Source organism: Erigeron canadensis, chromosome 8 (genome assembly GCF_010389155.1).
Source record: "Erigeron canadensis isolate Cc75 chromosome 8, C_canadensis_v1, whole genome shotgun sequence".
Classification (NCBI taxonomy): Eukaryota; Viridiplantae; Streptophyta; class Magnoliopsida; order Asterales; family Asteraceae; genus Erigeron; species Erigeron canadensis.
In genome coordinates, this window is record NC_057768.1 from 45,182,943 (window position 1) to 45,194,970 (window position 12,028).

At 32.5% G+C, this 12,028-nt stretch overlaps 2 protein-coding genes across 2 annotated transcripts; both read right to left on the reverse strand.

Annotated features, from left to right (window-relative positions):
* Positions 1–747: 747 nt before the first annotated feature.
* Positions 748–3,371, reverse strand: LOC122578186 (serine/arginine-rich splicing factor RSZ22-like). Its single transcript, XM_043750091.1, has 6 exons — positions 3,271–3,371; positions 2,579–2,680; positions 1,873–1,961; positions 1,534–1,777; positions 1,306–1,425; positions 748–1,003 (listed from the first exon to the last, which is right to left on the reverse strand). Exons 2-6 carry the CDS (start codon positions 2,665–2,667, stop codon positions 967–969), a joined length of 579 nt encoding a protein of 192 aa, XP_043606026.1. The 5' UTR covers positions 2,668–2,680; positions 3,271–3,371; the 3' UTR covers positions 748–966.
* A 1,651-nt stretch (positions 3,372–5,022) lies between these two features.
* LOC122610959 lies at positions 5,023–6,210 on the reverse strand. The gene has a single exon (XM_043783911.1). The coding sequence runs from the start codon at positions 6,208–6,210 to the stop codon at positions 5,023–5,025; it is 1,188 nt and encodes a 395-aa protein (XP_043639846.1).
* Between the last annotated feature and the right edge of the window lie 5,818 nt (positions 6,211–12,028).

Consider the following 12,028-nt stretch of genomic DNA (forward strand, 5'->3'; position numbering starts at 1 on the left):
TCAACATGTCGATACTTCAACATATAAGCTGAAAATTAACATGACGATACTTCAACATATAACATCAAGTGCAGCTTTATGCCTTTGTGAAGTCCTTCAATGAGCTTGATAACAGCTGCTTAATTGAAGGAAAACTATAGCAGCATGAAAGCAATTATTTGATACGAGTTACATTTATGTGGCAGTATCGGCTCTTAGAAACTGTTCGCAGCAAATCATATTTGAACCGTGCACTTCCACCAATGTGTAAGTTATGCTCCTTTCAAAGTTTCCACCAGGCATTCAGGGAGTTAACACAATACCTCATTTTACAACACTTACAGCTTATTTTCTTCATTTGCCAAAAAAAGGTTTGTTATCATGGCAAAACTAATTATAACTAATTTGACTGAAAGTCAAGCATAAAATGAACTTTTTGTAAGGTCCTATAAGATTTGATAAAGTCATACGGGTGACATGATGGTACCAATTGACAATCCCATAGCTGTTTTTGATTAAAAGTTATGGAACTCCCAGCAATTCACGGAGAAATTTTTTTAAATAACAGATCAAGAGTACCTGCCATGTCATTCCTTTTTGATGCCGTTAAGAAAAACTTTTTTGGTGAGCATATGACAGCAGTTGACATTCAAACAAGGCCAAGATGGGAACCACAATCATTCAAATGATGATCCCATAGCAGAGCAGAGAAAACCAACCGAAGAGAAGTGTAGAAGCAGAAAACCAATGAAGCATAACACCTCGACACAAAAACAAACATACAGCTTTAGCACTGCTCTACAAAAGTAAGATTCAACTGACCATACAACGTTTATAAGTAACTCTAATAAAGGAGATAGATGCAGATAAATAAACTCAGTACTTTGAAAAGTTTAGAACCTTCAAGAAATTCATGCAGATACAGTTCAAACAAGTCGGCACAGATAACAAATTTCGGGATAGTTCAAAACCTAATGTCCAGATTGATTAGCTCCTGCTACGACGCCTGTCTCTAAGCCCATTTCTGAGAGAGAAAAAAAAAGAATGAGAAAACAGGCATTATGCAAACATCACAAGGTCCACAAAACTGCAAATATGCAGTTGCCATAACTAAAGAAAATCAATGAGAGAACATGATTTAATGTTAACAAAGTCAGGCCAAATTTCAATTTAAGAATCTTTTTCGACTTTATGATTAAGTAAAAATTGCACATAAGAAAAAAAAAGGGCATATTATCTGGCATATAAATATTCTCTAGAGGCACGGGTAGTTAAAAAACGGATGCATATGAATCAACCAAGAGAGAATTAATGAAAGAGCTTAACCCGTTTGAATATGGCACCTCCTCTCGTCCACGATACGGTGGTGACCTGCTGTAGTTAGTCTTGCGGGGTGGTGACAAGCTACGACGTGGCGGTGACCTGCCACCACGAGGACTGTAGCTCCTGCTTCGAAAACAAGAGCATGAATTGCATTCACATAAATATGATCTAGAAAACATTTAATTAAAATGAAGTGGCAAACAATAAAAAATCTTGTTTCGGCAATCTCACCTCCGGCCGTAGCTAGGGCTCCTGCGGTATCTAGCTGCAGGGCTTCGACTGCGGCTGCGACGTCTACCGCCTCCACCACCACGGCACTCACGAGCAAAGTGACCAGGCTCGCCACACTCATAGCACTTAAGATCAGAACCACCAGAGCGACCACGGCCGCCTCCACCACCACGACCTCCACCACCACCTCTATCTCCTCCATTTCTAGAGTTGTGAGACATTTCTACTCTCCAACCATTCTTACCTGATTCCAACAAAACAGACAATAACCCAATTAATGCTAGCCCAATCCGTGTGAACCGTAGATGAGAACCGAAAAAAAGAAAGTAAGAAACATACCGTCGAGTTCACGAATGGCATCCTGAGCATCTCGTTTGTCATCAAAATCAACAAAAGCATAACCAGGAGGTCGTCTTGCAACCCACACACTATACATGCATAGAAAGTAAAAAAAAAAAAAAACATAAGAAACATCTATGTTGAAAACAAACTAATAATTAAAAGTTAAAGGACATCTAGGATTGCAGTCAACTCAGTCTGACAAAAGTGTCAAAAAGCTTACAAAACCTTAATGAAACAGTTTAAATCACTAATTTTCTGCTTCATTGTTGTGCAGTCCCAATGTCGGGCACTCGGTTATACACTTTAAGGTAAGTTGTTAAAAATATAGTAACAAACAATCATTTAACAAATTGAAAGCACACGATAAGTGTAATAGATTAACGCGCGCAAACAACACTGTCAAACTAAGATCGAACTTGCCGGCTAATACACTCACTACATGGAGGTCCTTCTTTATAAGGGGTGTTGTAAAAGAAAACCCTTTTACAACTTCATAATTAAGTAGGAATAAAACAGCTGGCATGGATGAGGAATCGCTTGCAAACAAAAGATTGACATAACCAACTCCATATACGTATCATAACCAAAAGCAGATATCAAAATGCAAACTGTTCCATTCAAGATAACCCCGACAGTATATATCACCAACAAAAGTTTATACGATCCTGATTAAGTTCAACATTCAATATCCCTGCTTGCTTACCTACGAATGACACCAAAAACGCGAAACTCGTCCTCGATTTCACGTTCGTTAACCCTTGGATCCAAGTTACCAACATACACACGTGACATCTTCAATTATCACCTGTCATAAAATTAAAAAAAAACCATAGATTTAGTGTTTGTGCGTTTGGTTAGACAAAATCTTCCCCAGCTTTCTATCTCTATAATCTACATATTTATTTTAATTGATAGTTTCTAGAAAACATTGAAAAATCTCGAAACGGTATTTTATCAGGTGGTTTCGAAAACAGAATTTAAAGTTCTCATACGTGAAAAATAATATTTTTATGAAAAAAAAATAATTCATTATACAGAAATAATTTCCCCAAATATTAGGTCGCCTAGGGTTCCACATACCAAAAAATTAGGGAAAATCAAATTAACACGTTTAATAGATCTAACATTTTAAATCAGTAAGATTTACAGTTTGTAAATATAAATCTATTAGAGAATCGAATATTATCAATAATAATAGGGAAAAAAAAGAAAAAAAAAGAGAGAGTTAAAAGTAGGTATTGTAAGTTAAGGAAGCCCCTCTGACAAAATAAATAGTTGGAAATTGGATACGAGAAAATTAGGGTTTGAAGACTACTTACTATAGGAACGAAATATTAATTTGATATTTAAAAAATAAAATAAATTGAAAAAGATAATGGGAAGGCGAGATGATACCTGAAAACCCTAAAAACTGAAGAAGAAAAGGAGGCCGTGAGAAAAGAGGGATTAGTGTAAAAGGGTCTAAGCAGAGTCGCAACCCTTGTATTTATGTACTAGCTTTAATACGGGTGTCTGCACGGATTAATTCATGGGGAAAGGTTAGCTAAAAAATAAGTAAACATAGGATTATGTAAAATTTACAGAGAGGTTATCTATATTTATCAAATTCAAAGGTTTAATTTTTAACTTTTTTTAAAATGACAGTATTTAAGTTTAGGTAAAGTCTGTAGAACTAATTATTTTTCTTTAATTTATATGTTATTTTATTTTAAGTTTTGTTATCATGTTAATCGATTCGTTTGTGTTAAATTAATACATGAAAATATCTCACCTTTATATGTACATAAAGAATTCACAAAATTTACTAATTCATAATTAATAAACTTTAGGTTACATCCACATTTAGAGAAGAATATTTCAAAGTCATATTAATTCTCAAAAATCAATTAGTTTATAAAAGATTCAATCATATTTTAATATATTAATAGATACACTTGGGTTTTTAAATTAATTTTAGTAGATATACAATATGTTTTAAATTAATTTAGGTATTGTATAATTTGTGTTGTAATCATTTTTAATGGTGTATGGAGAAATATATCTATCACTCATTAATAAATAGTTTTTTGATTCGTACTTATTTGACATCTCTAATAAGTATAATAGTTTTACCATATAATTTGGGACTAAATATCTTGAAAACTGCCCTAAATGTAACAAATTATGGTTGAATGTTTATAATAAAAACCAATTACGATTTTGTATATTGTTTGGTAGTAACTTTATATAATGTCTAAATCGTGTATTGATTTTCTAGTTAGTTAATTAGGTTCATATATAATCCATCCATATAGGAAGATTTATTTAAGAACCCACAAATAAAAAAGAATTCAAGAATTATTCTGTATCACACATTTTTTCTCTCTTCAATTAAATAATAAAATTCACCCAAATCATTCAAAAAACATGGGTAGTCTTAAAATTTCGTCCTCTTTCATTAGAGATCCAATTTAATATACTTTTAACAACTTTTTAATTTTCATTTTTTTTCCTCTTGTACTTGTGTACTTACACATGTGTAGCATCATTGTTTTCACATGTAAATTAGTAAATGAACATATGTACACAACAATGAAGGTTAAGGGCGGAGCCCGTCAATCCATGGTGGCCAAGGGCGGAGCCCGTCAGTCCATGGCGGAGCCATAACAGCTAAGGGCGGAGTCCGTTAGGTAGATCACCCATCACCGGTCACCCCTTATGACCTATCACCCTTTATGACCTATCACATTATGACCTATCACCCTTAATGACCTATCACCCCCACTAGCTTTGGTTTATGAATATCCTTAAGGGCGAAGCCCGCTCCGAATCATAATTTTTGTTCAACCTACACATGTGTAAGTTATGTGTAAGTACCAAAAAGAAAACGAAAATTAAAAAGTCGTCAAAAGTATATCGAATTGGATCTCTAATGAAAGATGACGAAATTTTAAGACTACCCATGCTTTTTGTTTCGTATAACGATTTACGGTTTGTGAGATAAAACATTTTGATTGATTTAGATGAATTTTATTATTTAATTGAGGAGAGAAAAATAATATGTGGTTCAAAATGATTATTGAGTTATTTTTTATTTGTAAATTCTCAAAATAACTCACCCCTCCATCCATATGTTATAAAATTAACAATAAAGCGCTTAATTAATTGTTATTGATGAGTACGTAATAATTTTTTGGGCAAGACATCATATTGATCATGTGAAATAGCAGATTCAAAAGCACCAACTAATGCCTTGACCTTGTTGCTCCTTTGCTCCCGAAGCTTACTTATCGTTTCCTCTGTCACACTACTGTTGTTGTATGTTGCGATGTCCTTCTTCCCATGAGCCACAACTTGCTGTTGGTATGCCGCTACCATTTTTGATATCAGATCTTCTTTATTCGGTGCCATGACGTCGTTTGATTCTTTTCGTTTTCGTTGCTCTTGATCATCTACTTCAACTACTAATTTTGATCCAACGTCTACTACCTGATCTGGCGCCACTTGTTCATTTTCCGCTTTTTGATTTTCTTTATCAACATTAGGACACGCTATAAGATGATCACCACCCGCATCAAATGTCTCATCGTTATGATCAATTAAATGTTCGTCGTTTACACTTTCAACAACCGTCACATTAATAGGATCAGGACACGCAATATTAGATAATTGAGGCATATGATGATCTGCATTTCCTTCCAAACATATAGGAACCAAAAGCTCACATTGAAGGTTCTTTTCGCCCTTTTGATCAGACTTCATTTCATCATGTACATCTTCCATCACTAGATGTTGATTATCATGGTCCTCTGCTATTAGAATGACGTCATTAGTTTCACTCAGGGTGATTTTATCACATTCTTCATAAGTTGTGAGGTTGTGATCGTCTTTAGATGACAATAGTTCCCCGGTCTTGCTTCCAAAACCCTTTGTAGGTTGCTTCCGACTCCTGACGTTATTCTCCACAACATTAACATAGTTCCTCGGATGTGGTTTTTTGGTATTTTCGGGTTTTGGTGAACTAGGTTTAGTGTAAGAGCTTGGAAGATTGTCTTCATTGGATTTTGTTTTAGAAGGCATAACTTTCGATAGTGAAATAGGAGGCTTGTCAACCGATTGTCTTGGAGACTTGGTTTTGTCAAATGAATGTGAATGCGATACTCTTTTAACATTTTGAGCATAAAGGATTGAGCTCACCGTATGCTTAGAATATATAGGAACTTTTTTATGTTCTGCTGAAAATGAGGTCAATAACTTTCTTTGCTCTAGAATTGCATAAATCTCAGGGTTAATTATGCCTTGTTGCTCGATCGAATTTCTTCTACGGAATGAAGGAGACCTCCCTCTTTTCTCCATCGATATATACTGATACGTACCTCTTCCTTTTGTCAATTTTACCACGACTGTTAGAGGACCTGCAATCAAAGCAAAACACTCGTTAACAAAAGTCAAGGTATACTATATATTCCAATTAATCGTTATTTAAGTTAAATAACCGAATATAGTGTTGTGTATTATGTTCGTTCCTAATGTATTTCCAGATTAATTATACATATATATATATATGGTACAGGCGTAAATGGTTCCAAAAAAAAAAATAATAACAACAAAATATGAATAAGTATGTAGATGTATATGCAAATACCTTGTTAGAAGACCGTTGATGTAATTAAGTTGTGATGTCGGAAGAAGGCCCGCAGAGGAGACGAGAAACTAAATTTGTTGCAAAGTTTTATATATATAGGCAAGCATCATTGAAAATCGAATGTATGCTTCAAAAGGTTGATGAACTTCCATCCAAAGAAATATGTCCGATAATCTGTGGAAGAACCAACACCATACAAAATTTACTTTCAATTATCAAACATTCCTTAATTAATGTACTTCTTGACCGCAGATTGCAATTGCTTTAATTTTCCTACAAAATTATTTTTTATAACATAATGTATGATACATTTTTCTCGCAATACAATTGGAATGCCATAAATTTTAGTTTGACTTTTTTAACGTAATTTGACTCCATAGCCGACCATGAGTATTAAAAAGGTTTGGAGGGGTGACAATGGGTTCGGGTTTTGGTTTCCCGGGTAAAATACCTAATTCGGACTCAACTAAAATCAAAATCGGGGTGAAAAAAGTCTAGCCGAAATCACAAACTATCAACCCAAATTGCCAACTCGAAAAAAAAAAACGAGTTATTGGTCGGCGGGTGGGGTTTCGAGTTAGTGGGTCAAACGGATAGGCAGGTTAATATCAAATCAAATGAGTTAAAAGTTGGTGGGTTTTGAGTTGTTATAACTTAATTGAGTTGGCAAGTTGTCGTATTGGTTTCTGATAAAAACATGTTGATGGGCTTGCGGTTTGCCAATTAGAAATATATATGTGAACTCAAAAATTTTTGGGTTGACATGTGACTTGCTAACCCAAATGCCCAACCCTAATTTTTCATGAAAAATCATGTTGATAGGTTAACCTGATCACTGTTTTGGATCGGTTTAAATATTGGAATTTATAACCCAAAAGTCAGATATTATGCCATAGCGTAATCAAAAGGGTCAAAGATGGTTAAAATCGTCATATATAGTACTCGTACTTGAAATCATATATGTTATACGATATAATCCGTGTCAATAAATTTACTACTTTATAGTTCAATTATATGTACAAAACCTTCTTTGTATGGAAGAATAATCGCATAATATATATAAGTCAATTCATACATGGTGTTGGCATTAAGACATACATATGTAACCTATAAAATTTTAAATCATAAATTATAATTTTGTAGTTTTCCATTCATTAGCAAAAGTCTTTTCAAAATATATAAAAAGAATTTCAGATTCAAATGCATATTTAGATGCATGCATATAATCTTTTAAAGTTGTTTCCTTGGTTATGGTGGTGATGTCATACTTTAAAATTGTATATCGACTGTCGTTTATATGCATTTGCCTCAAAGTATAATCACTTATATATGCATTTGAGAGGGCAACACTCATCCACCACTTCCTACTTCATTCTTTTGATATAAAAATGTTTATGGATGTCCGATTGATAGATGATATATCGACACGTGTTATTGCATATTTTCGATATAATATCATTCGTTATAAGGAATGTATATTTTAGTTCATTTGTTGGGTATTAATTTGGTAAGGTCTTACGTAAACTAGCTACATGTTCGTGATGCAGTAGTGTTTTGATAGCGGTGACTATGATGTGGCGGTATGGTGGCGAAGGTAACATTGTGGTTATTATTATAAAATTAATTAATTTAAAAGGTAATTAGTTATTTTAAAGTAAAAAATGATGTTGTAAATAATTACATTAATAGTATATATTATGGGTATATTATGTAAATATATTCAAACTAATCAATAAAAGAAGGATAGTTTGGTACAGGGACGGAGCCAGAAATTTTTTTGCGATGGGGCAATATTAAATGTTATTTGTCATATTTATAATAGTCGTATCCGAAAATGAAAAAAGAAAACAAAAAAAGAGCCCTAGCCTGAAAATAGAAAATAGACTGTCAAAAGAATTTGTTATATACACCAGGTCTAAAACGCATATTTAAAAATACTAGTTTTTCTTAACAAATAATGACCACACGTATCAAACAAGATCTTATTAAATGAAAACGTATTCAATCATATAATACAAGAAACCCAAAAAATATACTTCTTTAGATATACTGTAATCAGCTTATATATATATGTATTCTCTACATTATGATAATTATAATTAATAGTTTGTGATAAATATATATAATAAATTAAAAGAAAATACATTTTGTATAAACAATTCCACTATAATATACTACACATTTACATACCCAAACAACGAAAGTTTTTTCTCTAAACTATACTTCATTCTTTCTATTAAAAATCAAAACAACTCGGGTTTTTTTAATCTCTTAATGAAAAAATTTATCTTAAAATTAATGTTTGATGACCAATGACATCCAAATAATAAGTTTATGACAAGTTGACAACGAAGGTAACATTTATATTTATTTCCTACTTATTTTTTCCTACTTTTACAAGGAAATTACAAATATACCATTTAAATTTTGAAAAATTACATTATACTAAAATTGGAGTTAGGGCAACTTACCCCGCTGCCCTCAAGCTGGAGACGTCTCTGATTTGGTAGATCGTTTTCATTTTTGAGAAATGAAAAGGGGTCAAAGACTTTATAAAATAGTGTGTATATATATAGAACATAATCATCTATAAATAATGTTACGTTATGCAACATTAACTGTTTTTGTTTATTATTATTAAGATTATTATAATAAAATTATTATATTACTGTTGCCATTATCTATACTTATACTTATATACTATTAGTATATAAAATTCATACACCCAGTGTTAAACTTGTTCTTTTAGCCTATGCAAAATAACTAATATACTCATCTTACCTATTTACATTACATATTCCATAATTCTTAAAATACGCACATCACCCCCTTTACATCAATTACCTACACTACTCTTCATATCATCATCATTAGTTGTCGTCTCCATTACCATCGCTGCAGCGTTGCACGAGGATTCAACGGATGCTTGTTTAGTTGTTTATCTTATCTATTATTGTAAACTCACAACTTTAATTTAAGCATACTTTTTGATAAAGTTATTCTTTTTTGTAAAAACAAAAACTTCCATAGATTTATAAAGCAACATACATTTTTTTATTTTTTATTTTTTATTTTTAAACAACGAATTAATAGTTATTAGTTAGTATTCAAGCCATCATCTATAAAAATTTACAGTAACTTATAACTATTCTACTAAATTTGCTTAACTTATCTCTTTGTTTTGTCAAATATTCATTTTTTCTTCAATTTTCATACTTTAAGAGTGTTTATGACCTTCATGTTTATAAATTATGTTATAATTACCAAGGTTTTATATGAATATTGCAATAAATTTAATAATCCAAATAATAAATCAGTTGTATATCTAGTTAAAAGTTAACTAATAATGGATATTTACACCAACAAGTTAAACATTTTCACATGATAACAAGTACTCGTATTAAATAAGTCAGACTCATCCATTGTATGAATGATCATCTCAACGCAACTTAAAAGGGGAAAAGAGGTTAAAAGCTTGAAACAAATAAAGGAAATGATAATTTAAGATTTACCGTAGGAGACATTCTTAGTGTCAAAGAGACTTTACAATTCAATTACCAGTTAAACTCATGAGATTACTATATTGCACCTCTGCAAAGCAGAATCACATGTGTACTTTTCTATCTTCCGTTTTCATATAAGTTCGTAGCCACTGGTTATCAATGCGATGTTGAAATAAACATGATTCGATTCAAGTAAGATTACCTCCTCGATCATCCAGTAAAACTATAGGAGCATTAAGCATGATTGCTATTGATTTCGGGTTTTCAAAAACAAGATGATTGGATGAAGATTCGGCTGGAGTTTTGCCAAAGCTGATGAGAAGACATACGAATTTGTATGGAGAGATTAGGGTGTGTTATGTGTGATTAACATTTAATTAGGGTTAATTACTCTCTATTTAAAATCAAGGTATTTACATTTTTAACCCTCTGGTGTTTAATGTGAGTACCATAGTTCTCATAGTTTCAATCACCTGATGGAATACCATAGTTCTCATAGTTTCAATCACTTGATGGAATACCCTATAGTGTGTCTTTAAGAGTAAATACGCCTATTATATATTTACTAGACATATGAATTTCAGTTATTATCAATTATCAATGATAGATAATTAGTGAAAATCACATTAACGTGGTTCTGACGTGCGAATCACATGGTAAAAACCTTACCATCTGTCCTTCACTTGCTAGCGTAGTGGTTGGATACCCCGGATGTTGTAACAAGGGTCACATGTCCGAATCCCATCTCGAGCATTGTTACTAGCCAATATTCTTGGCGTGCGACTTGAAATTACCGGGTGGGACGGGCGGGGGAGGGGATCAGGTAGGCCCTCGGTATTCAGTCCGGATAGCCGTGGTCCGGCCCTTCGCTGTTCTAAAAAAAAAACAAAGCTTACCATCTAATAAATAAGAGGCTTCTTATTTCCACCTCCTTACTCCTTAATCCTTATATCTTCGTAGGATGTAACTAATTTTTCTAACTAAATAGTTTAAAAAATCCTCTTAACTATGAGATAATGACATGTGTAAAAACCAAGGGGCAAGATTAAGAAAGAAAATCAGTTGATACCATATGTAAAATTTTCTATACATTTTAGATAGTTTTTAAATTAACCTTTATGAAGATTTATCATTTTTCTTCATAAATATACCTTTTACGACACAATAATATATACATAGAGTCACATAGTGTAAAAACTGTTTATCGGAAGTGATCTCTTCAGATCGTACACCACCAAACATGCTATATAATAATGTCATTTGGTGGTGAAAAGTGGTGTACAAATTACCTATCCTTTATATTAATCCAACCGAAGAAGTAAAAGGAGCGTAGTAAATAAATAAATTACGGTAATATAAATAGGGATAAAGAAAAGGACAGTTATTGGTTGGAGTTTAAAGTACCTGATAACAAGGAGCCATGTTAACAAATAAGCCCGTGGATCCCCACGCGCCCTGGATATGCGTCAACCTAGGAAGGTGGCGGGGAACAGCCTGGTTTGCCTGCCATTTTTAATATATAATTTATCTACTCGTATAATAATAATAGTCACTCTCTCTGTGTCTAGCTCATATATATATTTACACATAACACATCATGATTAATTAATTTATAATAATAAGACCCCCCTACTACGTATGGATGGCTTATTGATTGATGAAGTTGAGTACATTCAGGAAAAGTGTTAAAGGAAAAACCATTCCATTAAGATTATTATTTAAACTTATATTTGCATGTTCTTTCTTTCTTCCTTTCTTGTATGCACACAAAGTGTTTGTATAAATGTCCCAAAGAGATAGAGATTCTTGATTGTCAATAAAAAATTCTGACAATTATGTGTTACACTCTCTATATATAGGATAGAATAGTATATATAAATTGTAGTTGTCACCTTTCAATATATATATAAATTGTTGTCACAAAATGCACATGGCCTTTTGAGCAGCTTCTTCTTCTCCTCTCATTCAAAAAATATATAATTTATATGTATTTATCTGTATATAAATATATATATGTATATAAGCA

What these genes read in the sequence shown, in the direction of transcription:
- LOC122578186 (XM_043750091.1), bottom strand. Translation starts at nt 2,667, where the DNA reads ATGTCACGTGTGTATGTTGGTAACTTGGATCCAAGGGTTAACGAACGT. An exon ending in GTTTTTGGTGTCATTCGTAG is followed by an intron (nt 1,962 to 2,578) that starts GTAAGCAAGCAG and finishes ATGCATGTATAG; the next exon opens with TGTGTGGGTTGCAAGACGAC. An exon ending in TGCCATTCGTGAACTCGACG is followed by an intron (nt 1,778 to 1,872) that starts GTATGTTTCTTA and finishes TGTTGGAATCAG; the next exon opens with GTAAGAATGGTTGGAGAGTA.
- LOC122610959 (XM_043783911.1), bottom strand. Translation starts at nt 6,210, where the DNA reads ATGGAGAAAAGAGGGAGGTCTCCTTCATTCCGTAGAAGAAATTCGATC.